General features: G+C 33.8%; 1 protein-coding gene across 7 annotated transcripts in view; it reads left to right on the top strand.

Moving 5' to 3' along the window:
* LRP1 (LDL receptor protein 1) overlaps window positions 1-16,832 on the top strand; it is a 627,804-nt gene that overhangs the window by 161,026 nt on the left and 449,946 nt on the right. For all 7 annotated transcript variants that reach the window (XM_085820318.1, XM_085820321.1, XM_085820322.1 and 4 more), the window contains exons 17-18: window positions 7,155-7,307; window positions 11,263-11,391. In XM_085820318.1, coding sequence (XP_085676444.1) covers window positions 7,155-7,307; window positions 11,263-11,391 — 282 coding nt within the window. The remainder of the gene's footprint in view (window positions 1-7,154; window positions 7,308-11,262; window positions 11,392-16,832) is intronic.

Genomic DNA, 16,832 nt, shown 5'->3' on the forward strand with positions numbered 1-16,832 from the left:
ACAATCTAGTTACCGCCGCATGATCAGAGTAAACTGTTATCGGCGCCTTTCCAAAATAGACTCGGAACTTTTGCACTGCTAACAGAACTGCAAGTGCCTCTCTCTCGGTCGCGGAATAGTTTCTTTGTGTTTGATTTAAAGTTCGGCTAAAAAATGCCACGGGCTGCTGATTTTGCGAAAGTACCGCTCCTACCGCATAATCCGAAGCATCCGCTGAAATTTCTAAATTTTCATCCTTTTCAGGAAATTTCAACACAGGGGCTTGCGTTAATGCTTGTTTTAATTTTTCGAAAGCACTATTGGCTTCGGCCGTCCACGAGAATCTTGCCTTTTTCCTTTTTAATTTTAACAATGGCTCAGCGATAGCCGCAAAATCTTTTATAAAGGACCTATAATATGAACAAAGTCCTAGAAAAGAAGAGAGCTTCTTTGCCGTGTTTGGAGTCGGATACTTTTGTACAGCGATTATTTTTGATTCATCTGTCTCGATCCCTTTTTGAGATATTTTGTAACCTAAATATTTTAATTCAGGGGCTGCAAATTTGCACTTTTCGACATTAACTTTTAGACCGGCCTCATTTAATAAAGAAAACACCTGTCTTAAATCCTGTACATGTTGGTCTAGATTATCACTAGTAATAATGATATCGTCTAAATAGATAAATGTGGACTTTCCAAGAACAGGTCTTAACACAATGTCCATGCATCGCTGAAATGTTGCCGGGGCGCCTGAAAGGCCAAACGGCATACGCAAAAATGCATAAGTGCCAGACTTGGTTATAAAAGCAGTCTTAGGCACGTCCTCAGGCCTAACCCCTATTTGAAAATAACCAGTCGTTAAGTCTAAGGTCGTCATAAATTTGGTTGATTTTATGTTCCTTAAAATTTCTTCTATGATTGGTAACGGATATACCGGATATTTCGTTATGGAATTTAATTTACGGTAATCAATAGCGAATCTCCACCTTTTTGGATGCTCCAAAGGATAGTCATTATTTTTCTTACATAAAACCACCGGGCTAGCATAACTACTTGAGATGGGCATTATGATCTTTTTACGTAGCATATCGGTAATATGCCATTCTATAATTTTTTCCTTATTCTTATCATACCGGTATGGTTTTTCTTCTCTCTTATTCTTATCTTATTATTATTCTTATCATACTGGCAATGCATCTCCGGTGTCAATACTATGGTTAGTAACCTGAGTAAATCCTGGAATATCACTAAATAACGAAGAAAATTCACTTACCACTTGTCGGATTCTATCTTGCTCATCATTAGGCAGGTGGTCAAGATTTAACCTTGGCGGTTCAGCCTTTTCTACGCGCACTGGTTTCATTGTCAGCTTAAGGGACGCTTCATTAAAATCCAGTGTAGCTTGTGCGTCTGAAAGAAAATCTATTCCTAAGATCAAATGTGCTTGCAGATTCTTTACTATAAAAAACATCACCTTTACTTGTTCGTCCTTGATACGGATATACAAAGGTACTTTACCTACGCACTTACATTTTTCTCCTTGCGCCGCTAATACTGTCGTATTATCCGCATTATATATGCGGTATTTGCGAAAATACTTTCTAAAAAACTCTTCTGCCACACAGGAACACTGCGCGCCGGTATCCAGGAGTGCGGTGGCTGGGATATTATTCACCAAGACATCAATCTTCGGAAGAGTCAAATTTTTCACCATTACTGTATTTAACTTGTAGGAAGAGGGATTTTCGTGGCCTTCGGATTTCCGCACCCTCTCGTCGGCAGAAACCCGTTTTAGTTTAAATTATTTTTCCTTTCCGTGCTTTCCTTCTTTTTCCACTGGCCTTGAGACTTTTTTCCTGGGTTGCTATTGAACTGTCGACGTTCGCCGGCTGTTTTTGAATGCTCGGGTTTCCTTGCCCACTGATTCGCTTTTTCTCCGTAGCCATGTGCTTGAGTTTGTTGTAGTCTTGGCGTACCAAATTGGTTTCGCTGTTGATATTGGCGTCTTCTTTCGACGTCCGCCGTTCTTCTACTTTCAAACTGGATTGCTAGCTCAAATAACTTTTCCAGTGTAGTCGGATTTCTTAATTCAATAAAGTCTTGCACTTGGGGCAGTAACCTCGGCAAAATCACTTGAATTATTTCAGGATCCGGACGGTTTCCATACAAGAGTTTGAAAACGTGAATTTTTCTTAAAATAAAGCTCGAGAGGTTTTCGATTCTTTGTTGATATATACTGAAAAGTTCCGTTTCTGATTTCGCACGATCCCTTACAACAGGGAAGGCTCATAGTAGGGCAGTCTTGAAATTTTCGTAAGTATAGGTGGGACTTCCTGCTTGACCCAAGAGACTTCTGCCTATACATTTGAACCAGTTAAGCGCTTGGCCCCTCAAAGCGCTGGTAGCTAAGGTAACTTTTTGAAACTCGTGCACGGGGTAGAGCATGAAGTGGTCATCCAATTTTTCCAAAAAACTGGTTACCGGTGAGTTTCCGTTAAATGTTGCTTCTGGTTTCATCGAAGCGCGCATGGTCTGGACGATGTAACCGAATCCTTCCAGGGCGGCAGCTGGCATTTCTGGATTCTGAGCCGTTTCTGCAGGCAGCACAGGTTCTTCTTGAAACTCGGCCATGGTTATTCTTCTTCGTTGGGCGCCACTATCAGGTTCTAAGTTCCTTCTAACCTTCTTCGGGAACATACAAGGACTTGACTCGGAACAGAGAGCTTACTAAAGCTATGTTCACTAATTGTGGTAAGTAGACAGGATACAGACGAAGGGTATACAAAACCCTTTATTTTTCTCTATATACAATAACTTCCGTTCTTCGGAATACAATGACCCGCCACTCGGGGTCTAACGTAAAAGTATAAAAATAAAACTAAACTCTAATTTAACTTTAGAATAATACACGTGGAAGATTGGCCTTATAATAACAGGAAGCGTATGTAGCACAGAGACTGTGAACACTACAATACGTTTTAATTTATCAAGAGGATTAAAACCTCTGGCCTGGAAGGCAAACAGCAACTGCGTAACTTCTAAGGTAAGCGGCCTGCGTTGACTCACTGCTTCCTCTCTTTCGCTTGGCAAAAAGGCCACACTTAAATACTTGGCGTTCGCCAGACAAACTTTGCATAAAAACCTTCACGCTTAAAATTCTGGCCGGAAGTAGAAAATAAGAAGTGATAGTAAAGATTGAAAATAAAATAAACGTTAGTAAAACTTAAAATCCTTACAAAGGTGGAGTTGAAAATCTCAGGTTGAAATGTGACAAACATCCAGGAAGAATCAAAACTTACAGTTGAGATTCATGCATACCACTTGATAAAGGAATTGCACTATTTTGGATGTATCAGAGAATGAAGATGGTACTGGAGCAGGATTCTGTGTTTTTAAGGACAGTACATATCTACAAGGATGGTCTCTGGACAACAAATGTTCATTTTACCAAGCTGAAACAGTGGCAGTGCTAAAAGTGTTGCAAGTTATTAAGGATCATAAGATAAGTGCAAGCGTCTGTTCTGACAGTCAAGTAATTATGAAATCCTTGGATAAATTCAGTATACTAAAATATTACAGGGGGAAAAAAAAAGTTTCACTGGATTCTAGGGCATCAAGGCACCATTGGAAATAAAAAAGGCTGAGGAATTAATTAAAGCAAGCATTAACTTAATAATAGGTTGCAAAATATCATGGGGCTATTTAAGATTAATGACTAAAAAAAAAAGAGAATGAAGATCAGGCAAGAGAGATGTAAAGAAGATGATACTAGCAGAGCAAGGTAAAAGTTTTTCCCAAGAGTCTCTGAAAAGAGATACTTGATGGACTTCTTTGTAAATCAAACCCTAATAAATCACTTGGCCATTCCAAAGTATTTGAGCAGATTCAACTTGAAAGGAAAGATAACACTGTTTCTGTAGTTGTGAAATACAAAAGCAGATGCGATGCATATCATTTAGCATACCTAAGTATGAGTCCTGGAAGATCAACTTGGTTTCCAGAGAGATTTTCAGAAGATATGCTTTACAGATTACCACAGATGAATGAAAGAATATCTATAATCTTTCACTTTATGGAACATCTATACTTGAAAGAAGCAGAATTTTATAACTAATACGGAAATTGAACAATGTTATTGATGTTATGATTGTGCCTTACTATCTTTGCTAATTGTTAACTGAATTGTACTGTATTGTATTGATCTAATGCTGTATGCTAAATATGTAAATAATAATTACATTTTATTCATATAATAAAGATTTCTGTGAGGCCTGCAAGTCTCTTGAGACAAGAATTCAAAATTAATTATTTAATTATTCGCTCAATATTTAATCGATTTAAATCAAGTGTTTAACATGTACGTCTTCAAAATTTTAGCCTTTTGGCTCCAGTGATACCTCTTCTCTTTTGAGGTGAGGATCAGATTTTCCATTTTTATGCATAATTGTTGAAAAATACATGTCTGTTATCTTGGTTGGATTTCCTTACAATTTACATTATAACTCCCTAGATGTTTTGTTTTTTACAGCTCAAACATCTATCCTATCCAAGATTTAAGAACCAATAAAGTAAAATACCACAAAATGAGAATTTGCATCAATTATTTAAATTAGTGAGTGGAAGCAAGGTTTACTTCTTATTCTTTTTTAAAATTTAATAGATGGGTTAATTTTTATTGCTTTTTTCAGCTGCTTTCATGGATGTTATGGGAATAAAAAAAGCATGTAAGTTTTGTGAAAATCTTGAGTAATCTCCGTGAACTAGAAACGCTGTGTTATAGTGATAATATTTGCTTTTATGTGTAAATGTTAGTAAAATTGATTGACCATAGAAAATTGGTTTATATACTGGGTTGATGGATGAAATTCAACTTACGTTTTTCATATCTTGAAAGCGTGACTTAGGACATAGATTTATATATAGCTTTATTAGTACAAAGGTATTTTGACAAAAGATCGGACTTTTCTGATGTGACATACTGATTTTGTTTTCCATATTTCAATTCTATGACAAAAATTATGACTAAATACTATTAAATTTTGTAAAATTTGGTGAGAAATTTAAAAAAAAAAATTCTTGGCACACTTTTTTCAGTTTGCATCAAAAATAAGTGGCAAAATTTTTAATCTATAAGTTACCTATTTGCTTTTTTCTATTTTGCACTAGCAAAAGAGAAGGTGCATTCATCATTCTTTCAAATAAGCTTAACAAAGTGTGTAAACCACATTTGGCATTATTATTTTTATAACAAATATCTCAAATTTCAAATCAGGCCAATATATAAATTTACATATATCTTGGAAATTTTGAATAAAGATTCTAATGTTTGCTTATGTGCCTAGAAATACATCTACTTTAAGGTGATAGTACAATTTTTGTAGGTTATAATTAAAAAATTTTTTGAATAATTTATAAAAATTACAAAAAAATACAAATTTTAAAAGTAAATCAGAAAATATCTGCGAATTTTATTTACATTGAACCTGAATCTCTAATTTTGAAAGACAGAATCAAGTAAGTATAATAAAAAAAGAGATATTAGTAAAAATATACCAAATTCAATTAATATTGAGGAGCTAATGTTTTAAAAACTGCTGTTGTGATTTTTACAAAACCTGGCACTTTGGCATAATTTGACTTGCAGAATTGAAATATGGAAAAAAAATCGGTGTGCCATTTCAGAAAAAGGCGAATTTTATATCAAAATACCTATGTTAGAACAGTGCTATGCATAAATCTAATATATATTGTGAGTCACCCTTTTGAGAAATGAAAGTGCTAGTTAAACTTCATCAATTGGTCCAGTAGAATGGGAGATACAGAACTTTTTTTGTGCAGAGTGTACGAGGGTTGGAACTTTAATAGTGGCAACACAGCTGAAAAAAGGCTACGCAACAAAACCAAAGAATATTGCATACACCACACGTGAACTACATGCCTTCCTTACCTCTCAGCAAAAAGACTCGTCCTGCCTACGTCACGCGCATGCATAGTGACGCGAAGAACTGATCCTTGTATTAGCTCGTGGTCTAAAGTAAGTGTTGTCAGGATGTTTTCAAAACAAGAGCAATGATGTTGGATAAAAATTGAATGTGCCAGAGGTCGTACAGAACGACAGTGTCATCAAGGGCTTCAAGAGGCTTGCGGGGAATCTGCATTGGCTTACAGAACCGTAGCAAGATGAGTGAAAGCATTCAATGAAGGACGTGAAAACGTGGCAGGCATGCTGTGGCCAGGTCGTCCCGAGTGTCAGCAATGCAGACGTGCAAGCTGTTGCCGCAATAATGGACAGTGATCATCGATGGGTTCCACATCAATTGACGGAAATGCAGAAATGGCTACGATACGATGCTGCCCGAACCCACCTGGAGCGCTATGAGCGCGAAGGAGATGCTTTTTTACGCCGTATCATTACGCTGGATGAGACTTGGGCCCGATCGTACCAGCCAGAACTGAAACGCCAATCAAACGAATGGCGTCATCACGGGTCACCACGACGTTTGAAATTTCGTCAGAACCCCAGCAATGTGAAAGTTATGGTGATTCTCGTGTACGGCTGTGATGGTGTCATCCTAATGCATACCGTTCCCCCACAGCAGACCGTCACTGCGCAGTATTACTGCTCATTTTTGGAGCACAATCTCCGACCAGCGTTGAGAAAAAAAAAAACGGTGACACTTTCTGCAGAACGCTCCTCTCATTTTGCATGACAATTCTTGGCCGCATGCAGCGAAAGCTGTGACTGATTTGTTCAAGCGATTGGGCTGGGAAGTGCTTTACCATCCACCATACTCCCCAGATCTAAGCCCTTGTGACTATGACAAAATTCCTAAGATGAAGGAACCACTTCGTGGCACTCGCTTCCAAACTATTCCTGAGATTCTTGCGGCAGTAGACCGGTCCATTCAAACTATCAACAAAACAGGCGCTGCTACAGGTATTCTGTGACTTCCACATCGTTGGAAACGGGTTGTACACAATGTTGGTGACTATATCGAAGGACTGTAAAACATAGTGACATGAATCACTTTTGTATTCCTTGTAAATAAATAGTTGCCACTATTAAAGTTCCAACCCTCGTACTTTGGGAATTGGTGCTTAACTCAGTATACCTCTCTGCTGCTATTTTTTTCTTAAATTCCTATTTTATATGTTGTATATTTAATTATAACCAGGTGCTGCAAGTTATGTTGAACCAACTCGATGTCGAGAACAAGAATTTGAATGTGTGAAAAATTTGCGCTGTATTGATGAAAGATATTTATGTGATGGAGACAATGACTGTGGAGATGGATCTGATGAGGATTCTTCTTCTGGAGGCAAATGTGGTGAATAAACTTTAAATTTTGTTTTTGTAATGTTGTACAAAGTCCGAGATTCAGAATTTCTGAAATTTCGGCTAATCCAGATTTTGGAAATTTCCAAGTGTTAGATCATCAGTTTAAATGTTGTAAGAGAGTATATAGGACTTATAAAATTAAGAACATGGAATTATTGTGTACGAAATAATGAGGCATTTATGATCTTAAGGCATCAAAAAAATGTTCAACATTTATTTTTTATTTTATTAAACAATACTTTCAGTATAAGTGGTTTAAGGTTTTTTTTGGGGGGGGGGAGAAGGGGAGAGTTTAGTGTTTGTGCTTAGTTTGTGCTTGATTTCATGTTAATTTTTTAGATAGACACATATTCTTGTTTGAATGCAATGTTCCAGTATTCAGGCCTTATAATTCCATGTTGAAAATTCCCATTGAGCTCTCAATCAAAATCTTTTCCTTCTCAAAATCTCTTTTTGATCATTGGTAGCAAATATTTTCTGGATTTTAAAACCATATTGCAGGTTTCACCATCTGTTAGTTGATTGGGGCATTTTCATTCCAATGAAGAACTTCTGTTATATCATCATCATTTACAATCACTTTGCACATGTTTTCTCAAATTTCATTAACTCAAAGATTTTGCCTTTTGCTTGTGGTATCTGGAAACCTTCAAATTTCAAATTGTCAAATTATGCCAAGAATTAAAAAAAATATTTGCAGACATATCCTGCCTTCACCTTGCAGTGCTCCTTACAGCAAATTGTATGTCAAAATACACTCATGTCCATAAATTAAGGATAATTTGGAGTCACGCCGAAATCGAACTCTAAAATAAATATATTACCTGTAAAATCACTACACACATCTTCAAAAATCATTATGCAAATTTCAGGAAGTAACCAGATGACACCGATGGTACACCACAATGACGAGAATGTAAGAGAGTGATATATAAGGAATACAGGTAAAGAAGTAAAATTGTTTGCAGGTGCTTTATAAGCATTTCAGTGCAATAACCGAATAGTTATGACACAAAGGACGCATTTGGATGATTTTTTACATGGTAGAATTATCAGCCGTCTGGAATGTTGGCGTACCCAACTGGAAGTATCAGACGAACTTGGAATTGCCCAGAGTGTCATCTTCAGGCTTTGGCAATGATTCCAAGATGATGGTAATGTGAGTAGACGTTACAGCACAGGTCGCCCCAGAGTTACAACACAGAATGAGGACCGGTATTTGGCAGTTACTGCCAAAAGAAACAGGCGGAGCACAGCATCAGGCCTGTCTCGTCAGCTCTCTTCAGCCACTGGTACGGCAATTTCAAAGCAGACCGTGTACAGATGCTTAGGGCAGATTGGTCTATATTCTCGTAAACCTGTCAGATGCGTTCCACTTACTGCAACTCACTGTCGCCTGCGGTTAGCCTGCAGTAGAGAGCATGCATTGTGGACACCGCAACAGTGGGCTTGTGTGATGTTTTCCGACAAGTCCAGGTTTAGCTTGCAGTCTGATTCTCACTGGACTTTCATATGGAGAGCTCCAGGTACCCGTTACCAGTAAGAAAACATCATTGAACAACACTGTTACGGTGGTGCAGGAGTGCTCGTTTGGGGTGGAATTATTCTGGGTTCCAGAACTGACCTGCATGTTCAAATTGGAACCATGACAAGCCAAATCTGTCGGGAATTAATTCTGGAACAACATGTACGTTTGTTTCGGGGCGCCATGGGCACACAATTTGTGTTTATGGATGACAACGTCCGTCCTCACCATGCAAACATCGTAAGTGAATGCCTTCAATTGGAGGATATCACCCATATGGGCTGGCCAGCATTCTCACCGGACTTGAATCCAGTAGAGCACGTGTGAGACATGCTTGGCCGAGGAGTTGCAGCCCGTCAACCTCTTCCTACATGTCTACTGGAACTTCGGAGAGCATTGGTTTTTGAGTGGTGTAATATCCCCCAAGATCAGATCGATAATTTGATACTCAGCATGCCTAGGTGTTGTGCGGACTGTATTGCATCGTCTGGGAGACATACAATGTATTAACAATCATACCAACCATGTAATATTGGTTTTTTGTAAATAGGTTTTGTAATTTGCTCCAGGGAGAAAAAATTGCTAATTTTTTTAATAATATCAAACATATTGCATCTTTTTTTGCTCTTTACCTTTTGTTTAATAAATAAGCTTTACAAATAAGTAAAATTTGTTTTGCTTCTAACTGTCCCTTTGCCTGATTTTGCATTATCCTTAATTTATGGACATGAGTGTATTTTACAAATTCTGAATGGTCTTGCAACCGTTCATAAAATTTAGCTTAGATTTTAAAAGGGTAAGTTTATATCTGTATTTATTTCATATGTAGCACTCTAACATCTGCAGAACTAGCTGAATGTTGGATATGCAATTAGAAGGGAAGTTTAAGGCAGAGACATTATCTTTTATTGAAACTTTAAGTGGAGCATGAACTGAAGAATTGTTTATAATCAGAGCAATTTTTGCGCCATAAGCCATTGACTGATTTGAATAGTGCCATGCCTTGACATGAAATGATATTCAAACCAGTAAATATACCCTGAGATCGTATATTTTTTTTAATTACAAAATTTTCATTTATGTGTTCCTCCAGTATTTGTCTCATTTTGGAATTTTTAACATCAGTTTGGGCCTTTTCTGAAGAAGTTGCCAATATATATGGGGATGCATATTGCCAGAAAAGAGCAGTTTCATCATTGTTATAAATTTGTTGTTCTGCTGTTAATGACCTTTTTTTTTTTTTTTTTTTTCCCCGTTTCTTATAGATGAAGTAGACAAATTCCATTTTTTTACAGCTTATCATTTATCATGGGGAGATTCCCTAGCCAGCAGGTGTTTGAAAGGAATTTTAGTCAGTGGGGGAAAAAAGGATTTTACAACATACCTGCTTTTTTTTTTTAGTATTATATTGTTCACTCCTAGACTTTGTAAAGGCGAAAATAAATTCACTGATGGTCTTAATGTCTGGATATTAGGTCATTTTATATATTGAGCATCCAATTTCAGGCTTTGTACCACATATCGTACTTTTTAAGGTGTTATAATTATTAACATTTAATCTGATATATTTAACTGATGTTTCATTATCTCATTTATGATTGTTTTTTAATATTTAAATTGATAGAAAATGTATTTGCATTAATTGGCTAAGTAATAAACAGTTTTAATAATTTTAACTGAATGTAAGTTGTAAGATTAAAGATATAAATTCATTCATGTGTGGTCAAAAGTTACTAACAAATTGATTTTTTGTTTTATATTATGCTAAATATAAAAGTATATTTTCATCTGAAATTTTTTTATTGATTATTTTTTTTAAAATTTAGTTTAAAAATCGACTCATATGCATTCCAAGCAAGCATTTTCATATGTTAGAATTTACTGTACAAAATATCGTATAAAATGATTGTAAAATGGTATGGTATTATTATATGACACTGATTGGAATATTTAAATTGATAATTCTGATATAGCCTGTATGTTTTCCTTTTTTTATGTTTCATAAATAGAAATTAGAGTTATGTGAGTGTTGGTGTATAAATATATAGGTTGGAAATTAATTTCAAGAAAATATGTTTTCATAATAATTGAAATTATTTACTTATTTCCTATAAATAAATTATGATTAACAAAAATGTGCTATAAAGCCATTAAAAGAGGAAATTTTCTTTTAAAAAAAGTTTGTAACTATAATGATATTGCAATTTAAAAATCAAATAATTGCTGAACTCTAAATGTGAGAGTTAATCTTTATTATATAATAGCTATTGATAGTAGTTTGTTTTAAAATGTTTTAATAAAGTTTTATTTAGGTTTTAAAAGCATTGATCCTTAATCTTTATCTGAAATAAACATTTTACAAAAAATATACTGCATTCTTTTTAGTCTAATTGTATACTTTTTTTTTTTTTTTATGTAGAAAAATTCCAGTGCCGTGCTGATCAGTTCCAGTGTGATAGCAATCGCTGCATGTCTATTCATTGGGTTTGTGATGGAGAAAGAGATTGTAATGATGGCTCTGATGAGGAGCCAAGTGTCAAATGCAAAAGTGAGTAATTTGAATGTTATATCATACATTGAAATATAGTTGAAGTACCATCTGTTCAGAAATTAGCAGTATGTCATAGCTTATGAAATGAATTTAGGTTTCAGTTCCAACATTTAAAGCTAATATGTCTCATGATTTCAGGGAATGATGACTAAAATTTTAAACAGAGACTAAAGGGAGATTTATTTTCATGCTTGCACACTGATTTTTTAAGCAATTTTAAAAGTAGTGATTATTCTATAAAATAATTCTAAATGTTAAAAGGAGATTGTAATGAATTTCAAATGTAAAAGTATACACTGTTTTACATTTTAAGAATTGTAATTGTGTGCATACAAATTCAGATATTAAATGTTTACATATTGTATTTAAAAACTGGTATTTATATTAAATGCAATTTTAGAGGTTAAAAGAAATTTCCAAGAAAATATCATAGGTCAAAATAAACACTTTATATTACTTTGTAAAAACTGTGGCTTTTAGAATGATTAAAAATGGCTAGGAAGGTATTTGATATATACAGAAAAGTACTTAAATTTTGTTACGTAATATATATATATATATATGTATAATAGGAAGAAATATTGTAGTGAACTTGCTAAAAAGTTACCAGGAGCTGTGGCTCCATGAATTAGTTTAACGCGGTATTTTTTAAAATATTAACATGGAAGTAATGTTTAAAAAATATTAACATGGAAAGGTGAAAAAAACAGCCTACACGTGAAATAAAACTGTTAAAATCAATGTTGGAAAACATGTGAATGCACAAAAAAACTAATCTTTTCGATGTGATAAGTGAAAAGTTAACACATATAAAAAAACAGATTGACAGAACAAGTTAAAACAAAATTAAAACATAAATTGCAAATATTAGAAAAATTATAAAAATTACAAAGCGAAAAATGGTAAATTAGCCCAATTGGACTTCCAACCAGGCTTTTCAAGGGAAAAATAGTTGAATGTCGAACTAAGCTAACACCATTACGCGTTTCGCCGAAACAGATAATTGAAGCTCTTGTTTGACGAAAAAGAATTTTTAAATAATATGAATTATCCTGAAAATATCTTTTTGGAGCTTCAATTCTCTGTTTCAATTTCCCGACGCGTACGCTGAAAAACACATTAAGGTGTAAGAAAAAGTAAAATGCAACTCTGAGCAAAACAAAATTAAAATCAAAATAAAATAAGTAGCGGTCTGCTATTAGTCAAATTATACAATAACGTACGAGCTGGTCCTGCTGTTTCGGCGAAACGGGCTGGGTTCGGGCTGGTCCTGCTGTTTCGGCGAAACGCGTAATGGTGTTAGCTTAGTTCGACATTCAAATATTTTTCCCTTGAAAAGCCTGGTTGGAAGTCCAATTGGGCTAATTTACCATTTTTCGCTTTGTAATTTTTATAATTTTTCTAATATTTGCAATTTATATTTTAATTTTGTTTTAACTTGTTCTGTCGATCTGTTTTTTATATGTGTTAACTTTTCACTTATCACATCGATAAGATTAGTTTTTTTGTGCATTCACATGTTTTCCAACATTGATTTTAACAGTTTTATTTCGCGTGTAGGCTTTTTTTCACCTTTCCATGTTAATATTTTTTAAACATTACTTCCATGTTAATATTTTAAAAAATACCGCGTTGAACTAATTCATGGAGCCACAGCTCCTGGTAACTTTTTAGCAAGTTCACTACTATATTTCTTCCTATTATTTCATATTTTTGCAGCATTTTGTGAAAAAAAAAAAAATTAAGACCAAATAGGTCTTACATCACAGTACTTGTTAGCTTTTCAATTTCTATTTCAATTATATATATATATATATATAATAATTTATTTCCTAAACCGTATTGATTAATTGATTATATTATCTCCTAAGTTTAATTAAAGTAGAATTATTTTAAAAGTGTGCATCCATACTGGTAAGTTATATTTTGAAAGATGTTTTGAAGTAATTTGAAAGCAAAATGTTAATAATGTTTTAACGGGGACTGGAGTTAAATCATCACGAAGAATAATATTACAATTGTAAAAGTAAAAATTAAAACATGTAATTATTGTCATTGATCGGAAATTAGTTGACTTTTCAAGGGGAACAAACCAACTCCCGTTCAATGATCAATAATTGATAGAAATACGTAAATATGAAAGTGTTTTGTCTTTACTCGAGTTATAAATTAAAGCCAAACCGGCAATTCTAGTCAGGCCAGATATTTCCGCGAATAGTTGTTACTCAAAGAACTGATTCTCATGAAGCATTTTAGTCAATTCAATTTGGAGTAAAAATCAATTATTGTAGAGAAATCTTGTAAAACTCGAGTAATCGTCCCCGACACTATCATCTTTATGTATTTGAGTACTATATTATTTGTAGAAATTAAACATTGGAAATTGTCATTATGAAATCGAAATCAAAGTAAAGTTGAAATAAACAAATCAAAGAGAACATAAAAATAATATAAAAATAAAATAGAAAATAATATGAATAAGATCAGTGAATGTACATGAAGATATAAAGGCCAGAAAGGTATTAAGTAACTTACATTCTTTCTAGTGGGGGAGTTGGCAGTGTGTTCTCTTCGTGTCTGACTCAGAAGTGTAGGTTGTCCGAAAATTCTTAGCGGCAGTAGGGGCTTTGAATTATATCAGTCGGCAAGACTTGGGTGAAGAAATTTATGGTAGTGGGTGGGACTTGGAATTCTTGAGGGACGTATTTTGTGGAGTTCTTATCTGAGAGAGACCGTCTGTTAAGATTTTTTTAAAAATACTAGTGAATGGAAATTAATTAATTTCTGGCTAATTGTCGTGTCGCAATGATTAAGAATTTAAGAAAGGAAAAAGGCATTTTCGCTATCCAAGAGCTAGTAGACAGTCTAAAGGCAGGAAGTAGGCCCCAGTTTAGGAAATAGGCATCCGCAGTTTGACAATATTCATTTCTCAAGAATCATCAGAGATTGTAAAGATTACTTCCCCGCAGTTGACACTATACCAATGATTGCATTTAAATATCAAAGGACCTTAAGCAACTTGCTTACTAACCACCATGAAATAGATGAAACTGCAGAATGACATTGTAAGACACCAATTTACAGCAATTACGTAGATTCTCATCACCAGCACATAATTACTGGCAACCTGAATATCATACAAAACCATCAACTAAAAACACTAATGAGTTATGGTACAAAATTTAGACTAGTCAGAAACATGACTACAAATTACTGTTACAAGACTTTCGAAAACAACATCAACGAATTTATAGTTAAAGCAAGCTATCAACTGAATTTTCCCATAGATACCTTCTTAAAATGGAAAGCTAAAATTCTTCAACGCATATCCACAGAAATCAGTCACCTCAAATTTAAAAGTACACTGAACTGGTCGCAACTTACATCTGATATTAGTAAATTAAAACAGCTTTTTACTATTACAAAAATAGATAAAGCAACTAATAACTTTAGCATTATATGAAAACAATTCTACACTGAGATTATTCATAAAGAACTTCTCAACGCAACTACTTATCAATCAGCCAACCTTACAGAAACATCTATAATAAACAGGATTAAAACTTTTCATAAGAAACTCAATATTACTTTCAATGCAAACTACAACAGATTTACTAATCTTTATGCGATTCCCAAATTCCATAAAACACCATTAAAATTTAGATTTATAGCTAATGGAACTAATAATTACAAGAAAAATATAGACTATTATTTTTCAATTCAACTTAATAAAATCTGTAAATTTATTTTCAATGATTGTAACACTAATCATAACTATTGCTGGATCATTCATAATAACACTCCTGTCATTAATACCATTTATACCATTAACATCCAAAACATTAACTGCTATGATTTTGAAAACTTATATACCTCACTTCCTCTAGAAGAAATCTATACCAGTCTACTTGATCTACCAAAACTTTTCCCTAATATACTCAATATCATGACTCTTGACAAATGGAAAACCTACCTAAAATGCACACTTTTTCATAACTACATCAAGTTTCAAAATCAACTTTTTAACTAAGTCAGAGGATTGCCAATGGGCTTACATTCCAGCACCTCGATCTGTAATATCTTTTTATTTGTCAAAGAATTTAACTTCCAAAAAAATCTACAACCACAAGAGTTAAATTACTACAAACACACCTACAGATTTATTGATGACATTATTACAATTAATAATTTTGGTAAAATTGAAAACTCCGACATTTATCTGAATTGTCTTAAACTTAATAAAACTAATAATTCACAAAATAGCATAGACTTTCTAGATCTTCAAATCATTAACTACAAAAAAATTTTACTTTTTGACAAAACAAGAAACTTCAATTTCAATACTAACAAATTAATAAATTGGAACTCCAACATATCCAAAAAAGTAATTAACAATACTATAATTAATCAAATACAACGAATTAAAACTATATGCACAGATACAATAGATTTACAACGCGAAATTTTGATCCTTATCAAAATTCTCAAAAATAATCTAATTCCCTTTCAATTTATCAACCATTGCCTTAAAAGAGCAGGCGTTAAATACTCACTCTAAATCATTTAACTGATAGGGATATGATAATTTATTCCTAAACCTGAGAAGGCGGTATAAGTTGGATGACTGTCAGTTGAAAGATTTGTATATAGTGTAATTACTCAATTGTATATATTGTAAAAAGCTAATTGTCTTCAGACATATACTGTTACTATACTGTTACTAAAAAAATGGGCCTATTTCCTGCCTTTAGACTGTCTACTAGCTCTTGGATAGCGAAAATGCCTTTTTCCTTTCTTAAATTCTTAATCATTGCGACACGACAATTAGCCAGAAATTAATTAATTTCCATTCACTAGTATTTTTAAAAAAATCTTAACAGACGGTCTCTCTCAGATAAGAACTCCACAAAATACATCCCTCAAGAATTCCAAGTCCCACCCACTACCATAAATTTCTTCACCCAAGTCTTGCCGACTGATATAATTCAAAGCCCCTACTGCCGCTAAGAATTTTCGGACACCCTACACTTCTGAGTCAGACACGAAGAGAACACACTGCCAACTCCCCCACTAGAAAGAATGTAAGTTACTTAATACCTTTCTGGCCTTTATATCTTGATGTACATTCACTGATCTTATTTATATTATTTTCTATTTTATTTTTATATTATTTTTATATTATTTTTATGTTCTCTTTGATTTGTTTTTGCAAAGTTTGCATTATTTATCTTTTTTATAATCTTCTATGTTTATTTCAACTTTACTTTGATTTCGATTTCATAATGACAATTTCCAATGTTTAATTTCTACAAATAATATAGTACTCAAATACATAAAGATGATAGTGTCGGGGACGATTACTCGAGTTTTACAAGATTTCTCTACAGTAATTGATTTTTACTCCAAATTGAATTGACTAAAATGCTTCATGAGAATCA

This window comes from Stegodyphus dumicola, chromosome 7 (assembly GCF_044657685.1).
Source record: "Stegodyphus dumicola isolate Sdum_Otavi_A_Nest chromosome 7, ASM4465768v1".
Classification (NCBI taxonomy): Eukaryota; Metazoa; Arthropoda; class Arachnida; order Araneae; family Eresidae; genus Stegodyphus; species Stegodyphus dumicola.